The sequence below is a fragment of the Mustela putorius genome, unplaced genomic scaffold, assembly GCF_011764305.1.
Source record: "Mustela putorius furo isolate JIRA1106 unplaced genomic scaffold, ASM1176430v1.1 tig00000731_pilon_pilon_pilon, whole genome shotgun sequence".
Taxonomy (NCBI): Eukaryota; Metazoa; Chordata; class Mammalia; order Carnivora; family Mustelidae; genus Mustela; species Mustela putorius.
Window position 1 is genome coordinate 3,236,147 of NW_025421461.1, and position 11,528 is coordinate 3,247,674.

Sequence of the window (11,528 nt, forward strand, 5' to 3'; positions counted from 1 at the left end):
ATTATTGAGGTTTTCCAAATCATATATTTCAAGATATTTCTTTTCCCTACCTGAAATAAGAATCAGTGCCCCTACACTTGTGAAAGGAGGAAATTGTTGACTTTCAGAAAGAATTCCTATAATGAATTTAAGGATGATTAAAAATATTGTTTTGCAAATTTACCATTCATGATAAAGGGGACACACACACAAATTTAAACATATGGCTTGATTTCGAGAGGAATTTTAAGGATAATATGGGTCACTGTATTTCCATTACTTTGAGATTCCTTTCCTTTGTCTGCCAACATACTTAACTATTGACAATTATGAGTAATATCAGACTGGTTTGTGTTAATCAGCAGCTGACTAATGTCATATAATAAGTTCATTTGATTTTGTAAAGAAAATAGCTGAAAATATTAATAATTAAATCTTGTTACCCGTCTTATCTCTTCATGTGGAGTCACTACACAGGGGTGCATTAAACACCAGAAGATCAACTTTTTCCTTCAATCTCGGTAATAAGACTTTGACCTAAATGTTTCAATAGTCAGAGTTTTAAACTGGACTCAGAATTAAAACAGATAAATACATAAATCTTTAAAAATACTTTCTTCCCATGTTTTTAGAGAAAAATGTATTAGAGGGCTAAAACTGTATACAGAAATAAATATTTTTACATTTTCTTTCAGATATAGGTTATATGCATTTACCTAAAAACAGGAAATTAAACTATTTACCAGAATTAACACAAAATGTATAAAAAGCCTCTGCTTTTCAACAGCTCATATGTTTATATTCTGGGTTCTTTTCGAAGATTAAATAAGGAAGCAAGCTCTCCTACATTCTATATAGATATACATATGCTTTAAACCTATTGCTCTAACTTAAACATTTATTTTCTGTAACCAAGAGAAATGTTTTATGAGATAACAAAAAACATCCAAAAATACATATGTATAAAAATAGATACACATATATTTGTGCATATATGTGTGTGTGTGTATATATATATATATATGTATATACATATATATATTTGCTTTCTACTTTACTCATAAAATAAAGATACATAAATAAATATATTGGATGGGACAATTAGAGAGGCCTAAAAATTGTGGAAGAGACACTGAAAATCTCAGTTGTCTGGCATTTTGTAAATCTTTAAACCATTGGGTGCAATTTTCTGTGAATCTGCAACAAAAATGTCTTTTTAAACAAAGTGCTTTCAAGGCACAATGCCATTTAAAGTATTCCTTTGGTTCCTCTGATGACTGAATTATATACATACTCACAAAATCATGTCTCATCATGCCACCCTGCACTGTCACAGGCACAGTAAACTAAAAACACCATATCTGGATGGGCTCTCACCCCTAAAGCCATTTCCTTCAATTACCACTTTGTACAGACTCTCATCCATGAACTCTAAAGCTATTTCTTACTTTCTTTCTTTTTTAAGATTTGTTTATTTGAGAGAAAGAGACAGAGCGCACACACATGCACACATGCTTGAAAAGGGCAGAGGAAGAGGAAGCAGACTCCCCACTGAGCATGGAGCCTGATGTGGAGCTCCATCCCACAAACCCTGAGATCATGACCTGAGTTGAAATTAAGAGTTGGTCACCGAGCAACTGCACTTAACCAACTGCGCCAACCAGGCGCCCCCTGAGGCTGTTTCTTGAGATGGAATAGCTGAAATACTTCAAGGCAGTGTCCAAAGTATCAGGTATTTTATTAACATTCTTACAATTCTCCTATATATGTATAGAGACCTACCATTATTCACTAAATATTTTTCTTTAAATGGACTTTTTTTTTTTGTTGTTGTTAAATAAATTTGCTCTAAAGGGAAATCAGTATTACTTCCTGGAAATAGAAATGACTACAAGAATAAATGGGATATAAATTTTTAAACATGTCATGGTTATAGTTACTGCTTCCAGTCTGAGGGTGATGCAGGCCTTCTGCCTCTTTGTTAAAGAGACATTTGGAGGGGCGCCTGGGGGGGCTCAGTCAGTTAAGCATCTGCCTTCAGCACAGGTCATGATCCCAGAGTCCTAGGATTGAGTCCCACATGGAGTCCCACATGGAGCCCCACATGGAGCCCCACATGGAGCCCCACATGAAGCACTCCCACACCCACCTGCCCACTGTGGGGGGAGGGAGGCTTCTCAGCATGGAGACTGCTTGTCCCTCTCCTCCTTCTGCGCTGCTTGTGCTCTCTCTCTGTCTTTCAAATATATAATAAATAAATACATAAGTATGTAAATACGAGACTGATTTGCTACCTACTATGCTAATGAGTAACCTCATAAATATGTAAATAAATAAAATCTTTAAGAGAGAGGGAAAAAAGAGACATTTGCAAGTGTTTAAAAGCTGTTAAAACTGAGACCTTCTCACCCCTGGGGATAAAATATATGTTTATAAAAAGAAAAAAAAAAAAACTGAGACCTTCTCCCAGATGTAATCAAAATGGCTGTAGGAGGATTAGAGAGGAAAGAGCTTTTACATCATGTGATTCAAAGTTATTTAACACTCAGTCTTACCATCTCAGCACTGGACACATCACTGGGCTATATACACACAGCCTTACAACTTCCATTTTATCCAGGTTTCTAAAAGCATTTCTGTTTGTCGTTTTTGATGAAGTCCCAGAACCTAAGTGATGTTCGGTGGGGTGAGGAGGTTCGGAGCCGACGACTAAAGAAAGAATTCTTAAGACGTCATTGGTGCAAAATGGTGGTTTATTAAAGCACGGGGACAGGACCCGTGGGCAGGAAGAGCTGCTGCCCCGGGTTGTGAAGGTGGGCTTGTTATATACCCCACGGTTGGGGGGAGGTGGTGAAGGAATGGGAGATTTTGACAGAGTTCTCACATGCTAGGAAGGGCCTACAAGGTGCCGGGGGGAGTCCTTGCCCTTATGGCCTGATCAATGTCGTCTTTAGGTCAGGCACTAACATCAAGATAATGGGGGATTCTTGGTGGGGCATTATGATCTGGCTATCATTCACATTCCCTTCTACCCCAGTCTCCTCCAGTTTATGGTGGGAGGGGGACATTAGGGCTTCAGGAACCAAGAGTTATTTGCCTCTGGAAATTTGTGCTATTGATAAGGTAACCTCCCTGTTTAGGTCTCTAGGACATCTTGTAGAGCAAGGGAGATTCCTGTTCTGCAGGATTGCGATCCCTGCAAGTTAACTATTTATCGTTTTATGGCAGTCAGGGGTGCCTGAGGAATGCTACACATATGGAAGGGAGCGGGTGAAGAGGGGGTGCAAGGCTCCAGCTTCTGCTTTGTCCTCAGCCAGCCTCCTGCTCCCTCATCACTTCTCCCTCTGCCTGCTGCTCTGCCTACTTGTGCTCTCTACCTCTCTGTCAAATAAATAAATAAAATCTTTTAAAAAATTGTTCTGAGGTACTATATATTAATAATCATTGCAGTATGGATTTTAAATAAAGGGCAAAATTGATATTAAAATACAGAAAATTATGTAGTTTAAAAAGAAAATGGATTAAATGACAAAGTTACTATAGACTGGATATAAGGTCTAATCACACACACCCTTAACCCATCCACATTCAGCTTTTGGGTGGTCTCAGAGCATTAGAACAGATCTAAAAATGGGGAAGTAAGCAAAAAAGGCCTCTGACAAAAAGTTTTAAATTCAAACAGCAAAATGCACTTGATTGATATGAGAGGCTCTTATTTAGAGCCCCTGAACTCTTAGCTTAAATACAAGTTTAACTAAATCACTTGTTTGGTCTTCTAGCAAACAGCACATGGAAAGAGAGAGCGGAAATGCCACTAACAGGTAACAGTAAAATAAGACAACATAAAGCAAGAGAAAAGAGACAAAGAGAGGAAATGAAAACTCAAAATCACTGTAGGCTCTAGCTACTCAGTGTAAGGAAGAAAGCCCTGAGTAATCCTCATCACAGCTAGCACAGAATAGCAACTAATGTTCATTTTAATGACCCTGAATCAATCAAAGATAAAGTTATGTTTAGTTTATTTTAAGTTATGTTTAGTTTATTTTAGGAATGTCAGGAAAGCCATATGCCATATCTGAAAAAGTCTTTTTTCTAAAACTAAAAAAGAAGCAAAATAAAAGTACTACTTTGTAAACAGGTAAGCTTAGTTATCTAAAACAATGATTTTGGGGGTGCCTGGGTGGCTCAGTGTGTTAAGCCTCTCTGCCTTTGGCTCAGGTCATGATCTCAGGGTCCTGGGATCAAGCCCCACATTGGGCTCTCTGCTCGGCAGGGAGCCTACTTCCCCCTTTCTCTCTGTCTAGTTGTGATCTCTCTCTGTGTCAAGTAATTAAATCTTAAAAACAAAAAAAAACAAAACAAAACATAAAACAAACAAACAAAACAATGATTTTTTATCATGGCTGTGATAATCTATGCCTAGTGTTCTGAATATTAAACAAACACAGAGTTTTATAAGTGGATCATAATACCTACGCTAATGCCTCCTTCTTCCTTCTTTCTTTGTCAGCATTCAGGGTCACCATCACTCAAACCACAGAAAGAGCTGACTGGCATGGAAGACCATGAGCCATGTCCTGAAACAGCCACGAGACTTCTAGATTTAGACTCAATTGTCGGGGCTTAAGTTTTGTAATTATCACTCTACTAGTTACATGACTTTAAAAAATGAACCTCACCTCAGTTTCCACCTCTGTTAAAAAAAAGATATTTTGAATTTCTTATTTAAAGTTTTTATATACCAAAACCATATATTTAACACTAGTCATAGAGACAATAAAGAAGTAAGTTAAAATTTTAAAGGGCAAAACCTTTAATGTAAATTATGTAAATTAATGTAAATCATGTAACTCACCTAAGTACCTTTCTTGATAATCTAGTTTTTAATAGCAGTAACAAGTTCTAATAGGTAAGAATTTCTTACATATTTTGCTTAATTCCTTCTAAGCTGAAAAATAACTTCTGAGTTTAAAAAAGCAGAAAAACGAAATACTCTTAACAGTAATAATACACGTCAAGAAGCACGGAAAGCATTTTTATTTCTTATCCCTATCTGATACATGGTGTTAAGATTTTTTGCTTACAAAAAAGCACTTATAACAACAACAAATATCCAAAATTATCTAAGTCCTACTAATTAAAATATTAAAGGAAAACTGTGACTGGGAAATATATGTGTAACTTTAAATGGTGGTTCTATAATTGTGACGTGTTTTTTTTTTTTTTTTTAATCTCTCCAGGCCTCATTCTCCTCTTTCTTCTGATTTCATCTCCTTGATCTCTAATGGGTAAATTCTCTATCCTCACATTCTCAATCCATTTAGCTTGGGTAGGGCTTATCCCAATGCAGCTGTTGGGGTGGGACTATGACTCAGGCCTAAACTAGTCATCTGCATATTTCAATCCCCTTTGGCCACAGTGAGACATTTTGAGATGGCATATGATCCAAGATGATCCAAGCAATACTCTTTCTGGGGCTTGTAAGACTAACTAAATAGAAAGAGTTTCTTTCCATGGAAGGATAAAGGAGGTGTTTGCTGAGAACTGAGAAAGTTTCTTCTTTAAACTTTCCATATTCTCAAATTTTCTTTTTACCAAGAAGAAAAAGACTACCTAGAAATAGCGCCAACAGAGAAGTTCAGAGTTAAGAAGATGCCTGTCATATCACTTGAGTTCCTGGAGCCAGCTGTGCCTGAAGCCACACACTTTACTTAAGCCAGTTTAAACTGGATTCTCTGTCACTTCTGACCAAAAGATGACTGATCCTTCCAAGACAGTATAAGTTTCCTTTGAATTTTGGACAAGATGAATTACATCAGTTAAGAATTTACTTTGTAAATTATGGTGTATACTATTTAGTGGATTAAAAGTTAATTAATTTATCACTCAAGCTTCTTTGACCTAATCATCTTAACCTTCACTTATTTAAAAAAAATTAACTGTTATTGGACAAGGATGAACAGCTCACCAAGTCTGTAATTACTGGCTGAATGTGGACTTTGTTACAGTGTGCTGTCTCCAGAGTGCAAGCTGATGCTTCAGGGTTGATATCAGAGCACCTAGAAACAGAAAGAAAGAAAACTGTATTTTGCAACCATGAGGCAACCTATTACTGAAAAATTTTAAAATGTTCCACTGCTTTTTTAAAAAGCAGATTTAGAAAAAATGAAAATGCTTTAATAATGGCGGAGGAAAAAGAAATAAGATGTTATATTAATGAAAAAGATTGTTATATTGATATAATGTGCAAGAATAGAAACTACACATACATGCATACACATCTGAAGGAATTATGAATCTAATGAATACTATGCCACCCCAAAAATGAAATTTAAAAGGAATTTTTGAAAGATAGTCATGATACAATATTAAAAACATAGGAAATGGGAAAAAAAAAGAAAGAAACACACTTTGGACCATGTGTGGTAGAACTGCAAGTGATTTTTATTTTCTTCTTTAAACTTTCCATATTCTCAAATTTTCTTAAAAATTTAAGTAATTTTCAATTTTTTTCTGGTAATCAGGCTATTTGCCTAAAATTTTTCAAATTTAGAAATGCCCTAAAATTATTTTGTTGCTTCTATAAATTATGTAGTATGATGGAACAGTTTTGGACATGCTGTTAAAATGTTTAGGGAAGAATAATTTATAATCTGAGTCCTTACTACACTTAAGTAGACCCTTTCAGATATATACCATTCATTTACAAAAATGATTTCATTCAGGCAGTCATACCCCAGTGAATTTCTTAGTGGAAGATGTGGATGAATTTGATATACTTATACTTACATGTACAAAGCTTGAGGACCTATCATAGAGGCTAGGAATGCAGATACCATTCCAGACCCTGATCCTACTTCAAGGCATATTTCCACTCTAAAAAAGCAAAATAAAATAAATGAGTATAGTAGGATAAAAATATACATCACAGAAAATGACGCTCAATCTACTTTTAATGTGTATTTCTCCAGCATCACTCGCCTGCAAATATATGGAAATACAAAAGAAATTTATGAACACACTAATTTCTGACAACCACTTTGTGCTCATTTAATACTGTTTAACTCAGAATTGTTTGGGGTGTGAAATTAAAGTCCATAAAATAGATGGATTCCAATTAATTACCACAAAACATTACATAAAACGATGGAATAAGGTTGAAGGTTGTAAATATTAATATGAAAAACATCAACCCTTCTCACAAGGGTTTAGTAGTTTAGTACTTCCCTAAAATGATAAGGTTAGTTATTATACTCTTTATTTATGATGTTTTCTCTATCATTTAAAAGTACATAACATTCACAAATCCATTAGGATATCCTAGGGGGGAAAAAACGTTCCCCCTTTCTCTTAATAGATTTAGAGCACGGAAGAAATTCATTATTTGTACAGCTGTACACTGAAGAGAGAAAATCTCACAGAATCTGATCTTAGAATATTAGTATAACTTTAAAATGCTTTTGAATAAATTCCTTATAACACTCTATTTTATCCTTCAATTAAATTTACTTCCCTCTCTATAATCTACATATGCATCAAAAGCACTAGTTACTCCATCACAGAAATGGGTTTCATGGGATTTAGGTCTTGCTGGCTACTAACGCCTCAGATGACTACCCAAAAATAAACTCTAGCAGCTTCTAACTTTTGGAATCAACCCACATTATCTGACAACCTTACCTGTTGAATTATCTGTTGATCCTTACCAGGAGGCTTTTATTTGAAAATAACTATCATGCTTTCATAAACAGAATCCCAAGAACAGAAATGATCTGACTTTATAACAAAATCAGCTCCTTTCACAGCCTACTTTGCAATGCAATTTGTGCTTGTACATCTTTCTGGGGTATCTTGAAACTTAAAAGAAATTTTATCTTGAAATTTAAAAGACAAATTACAAAAAGAAATATACCATTCGACATTCCAGTAAATCCCAAAGTTCCATCGTTTACAATGAAAAGCTGATTTAATAAGCATTGGGGCATTTTACATATGGAAAAATCTGACCAAATTTAAGAGAGAGAAACACAATACAGAAATACAGATCTATGAAGCCTGACTGCTGTTTCATCTTGAGATACCAATTTCAAGTCTTGATCTTTAAATAAATATAATTACTCAAATTCCTTTCATTAAAAAAAAAAAAGCAGGTATTCATTCTTTTAATCTCATTTAAAATATATGAGGGGCACTTCAACAAGTCAATTTTGTTATTTACAAAGTGCTAGGGAAAATTCCATAGGCTTCTAGCTCTGTAGCTATTTAAAATTTTAAGTTAATGAAAAATTACACTCTGCAGGCGCACTAGCCACGTTTCAAGGGTTCTGTAGCCACACGTGGCTAACTGGCTAGTTGTTCAGGGCAGAATATGCTGTTCAGTGGGTTTCAAAATACTTATCCACGCCATGATCCCACAATCTCACTTCATTTTTGTGTCCTTCCCTTACTATAGGGTGCTTTTGTATACTGAGTAAATTAAATGCCACGCACCTTCTAATAGTTACGAAAAAATTATATTAATAAGCCACGTTTTCAGAATATTTATTTTTTAAAAAATTTTTTTTCATTTTTAGTTTTTTTTTTTATAAACATATCTTTTTATCCCCACGGGTACAGGTCTGTGAATCACCAGGTTTACACACTTCACAGCACTCACCAAAGCACATACCCTCCCCAATGTCCATAATCCTACCCCCTTCTCCCAAACCCCCTCCCCCCAGCAACCTTCAGTTTGTTTTGTGAGATTAAGAGTCACTTATGGTTTGTCTCCCTCCCAATCCCATCTTGTTTCATTTATTCTTCTCCTACCCACTTAAGCCCCCATGTTGCATCACCACTTCCTCATATCAGGGAGATCATATGATAGTTGTCTTTCTGTGCTTGACTTATTTCGCTAAGCATGATACGCTCTAGTTCCATCCATGTTGTCGCAAATGGCAAGATTTCATTTCTTTTGATGGCTGCATAGTATTCCATTGTGTATATATACCACATCTTCTTGATCCATTCATCTGTTGATGGACATCTAGGTTCTTTCCATAGCATGGCTATTGTGGACATTGCTGCTATAAACATTCGGGTGCACGTGCCCCTTTGGATCACTACGTTTGTATCTTTAGGGTAAATACCCAATAGTGCAATTGCTGGGTCATAGGGCAGTTCTATTTTCAACATTTTGAGGAACCTCCATGCTGTTTTCCAGAGTGGCTGCACCAGCTTGCATTCCCACCAACAGTGTAGGAGGGTTCCCCTTTCTCCGCATCCTCGCCAGCATCTGTCATTTCCTGACTTGTTGATTTTAGCCATTCTGACTGGTGTGAGGTGATATCTCATTGTGGTTTTGATTTGTATTTCCCTGATGCCGAGTGATATGGAGCACTTTTTCATGTGTCTGTTGGCCATCTGGATGTCTTCCTTGCAGAAATGTCTGTTCATGTCCTCTGCCCATTTCTTGATTGGATTATTTGTTCTTTGGGTGTTGAGTTTGCTAAGTTCTTCAGAATATTTAGTTTTGAACGTGTTATCACATCACTGCTCTGGGGGCTTGTGGAAAAGATACACGCTGGCGTAGTAAGGAGCGGTGGAGCTCCCCAGACCAAAGCAACACCTCAGCAAAGTAGAGACACCTCAGCCCGCTCATGACAGGTATCTAAAGGAAGATCGTCTGTACCAGCGTTCTGGTATCCATGTTCGCCAAGTCTGCGGACACCGCCTCCTCTCCTGTGGACTTCATGCCTTCTTTCCCGGGCTCTCCTTTGCCACTGCCTCTCCAGAACGCTGAAGCCCTCTCCCATGGGGACCCTCGTCCTCCTCGAATCCTGTCAGTTCAGCCGCTGCTGCCTCCAGCGCCTCCAGCAGCAGGAACCTATCCTCTATGGACTCGTACACATTGGTGAAGGCGCCTTCCGCCCACGCGCCCATGCAGCGGTGCGGGGAAGCTCGGAGCTGCCATTTTTCTTCCCTCCGTCCCACGCGCAGGCGCCAAAATTCCACGCGCGCAGGTCCAGCAGTGGAGGGCGGGGCAAGGGGGCGGAGCCATGGGGGCGGGGCGCCAGAGGCGGAGAGATGAATCCAGGCTTGTTATTTCTAAGTCTGTCGGTAAATGTTCTTGGAAATTCTAAGGGTTATGTAATCTGGAACTGCTGACCTTTGCTTTCTTATTTAGAATGTTTAAAATTTATTTTATTTTATAGGTTAGCCCTTGATGCAAGGCATCCTCGATTGTTTTTGACTAAGGGGAGTGTTTTTTCCTTTACATTCAAAAGTTTTCTTCTATTCCTTGTTTGCAAAGAATTGAACAAATACATATGGTTATTAAATTTTATTTTTTTAATATCAATTGAACTTTAAGTTTTGAGCTTTAAGATTAAAATTTTGTCTCACTTAATTTTTTACTTTAGTGTGTTATAAAAATTACCTTCCTAATGTTGAATCATGAAGGCACTTTTTATCAGTCTCACTCAAGCAAGATGATTTTTCTTTTAATATCCTACTGAATTTGGAGTGCTAATAATCTAGCTCTGTTTTGATTATGCTGTCCTCACAGGATGAGTTAGGACATTGTTTCTGGAACATTTGGTAGAACTCACCCATAAAACTGGATGGATTTAGTGCTTCGTCTTTTTTTGTTTGTTTGTTTTTGTTTTTTTAGTGGATGGTTCTCTACTGTTTTGGGGCATCCTCTATAGATTGTTAGATTCTTCAGGCACTTGCATTCTTTTTGAGTCAAATTTTGTAATTTCCCAATAAAACATTTTTACATCTAGTTTTTAAAATTTGAGTAATGAAGATACAAGTAAATATCTAGATACCATTTTTAAAAACCTGAGTATCTATTACCCAGAATTGATAATTAATACTACTTTCTCATATTTCCTTCTGAGTGTTTATTTTATTTTTAAAATACATATTATACTATATATTACTATTTAATAATTGTGTTAAATGCAATATTTTTTATTTTTTTAAAAGATCTTATTTATTTATCTGACAGAGATCACCAGTAGGCAGAGAGGCAGGCTGGCGGGGGGATGCAGGCTCCCCGCTGAGCAAAGAGCCCAATGTGGGGCTCAATCCTAGGACCCTGGGATCATGACCTGAGCAGAAGGCAGAGGCTTTAACACACTGAGCCACCCAGGAGCCCCAAAATGTAGTATTTATTATAGCGAATTAGCTCACATGGTTATGGAGACTCACAGACCCAAAATCTGTAGAACCAATTTCCTATCCTTAAAAGAGTTTTTAAATATAAGAACTTACATAATACAGATGAAGTGGGTGTTTTTTCTGTATTCACCCTCAGTTTCATTTTGTAAACCTCTCTCCAACCCAACTTCTCTCACAAATTTAGCGTGTATCCCTCTAATTAATATTTTTACGTTTTTACATTCAGATATTCACGAACAGTGAATGGCTAGTATGTTTTCAAATTTGTTTTGCTGGTAATAGGTTGGACAAACTGTTTTTCGCATTTCTTTTTCATTGAAAGTTCTCACTCCGTGTCTTCATATATATAAAGTTGGTTTACTCCTTTTCATTCTTTTTCAATG

The 11,528-nt window shown here is 36.7% G+C and overlaps 1 protein-coding gene across 1 annotated transcript; it reads right to left on the bottom strand.

The window, feature by feature from the left end:
• Nucleotides 1–435: 435 nt before the first annotated feature.
• On the bottom strand, nt 436–9,900 carry LOC123393064 (methyltransferase N6AMT1-like). The gene is made up of 4 exons (XM_045083682.1): nt 9,780–9,900; nt 6,769–6,853; nt 5,948–6,038; nt 436–516 (listed from the first exon to the last, which is right to left on the bottom strand). The coding sequence occupies exons 1-4, from the start codon at nt 9,898–9,900 to the stop codon at nt 436–438; spliced, it is 378 nt and encodes a 125-aa protein (XP_044939617.1).
• Between the last annotated feature and the right edge of the window lie 1,628 nt (nt 9,901–11,528).

What these genes read in the sequence shown, in the direction of transcription:
- LOC123393064 (XM_045083682.1), bottom strand. Translation starts at nt 9,900, where the DNA reads ATGGGCGCGTGGGCGGAAGGCGCCTTCACCAATGTGTACGAGTCCATA. An exon ending in GGTCCTCAAGCTTTGTACAT is followed by an intron (nt 6,039 to 6,768) that starts GTAAGTATAAGT and finishes TTCTGTTTCTAG; the next exon opens with GTGCTCTGATATCAACCCTG. An exon ending in AGCCAGTAATTACAGACTTG is followed by an intron (nt 517 to 5,947) that starts GTGAGCTGTTCA and finishes TGAAACATTTAG; the next exon opens with GTCAAAGTCTTATTACCGAG.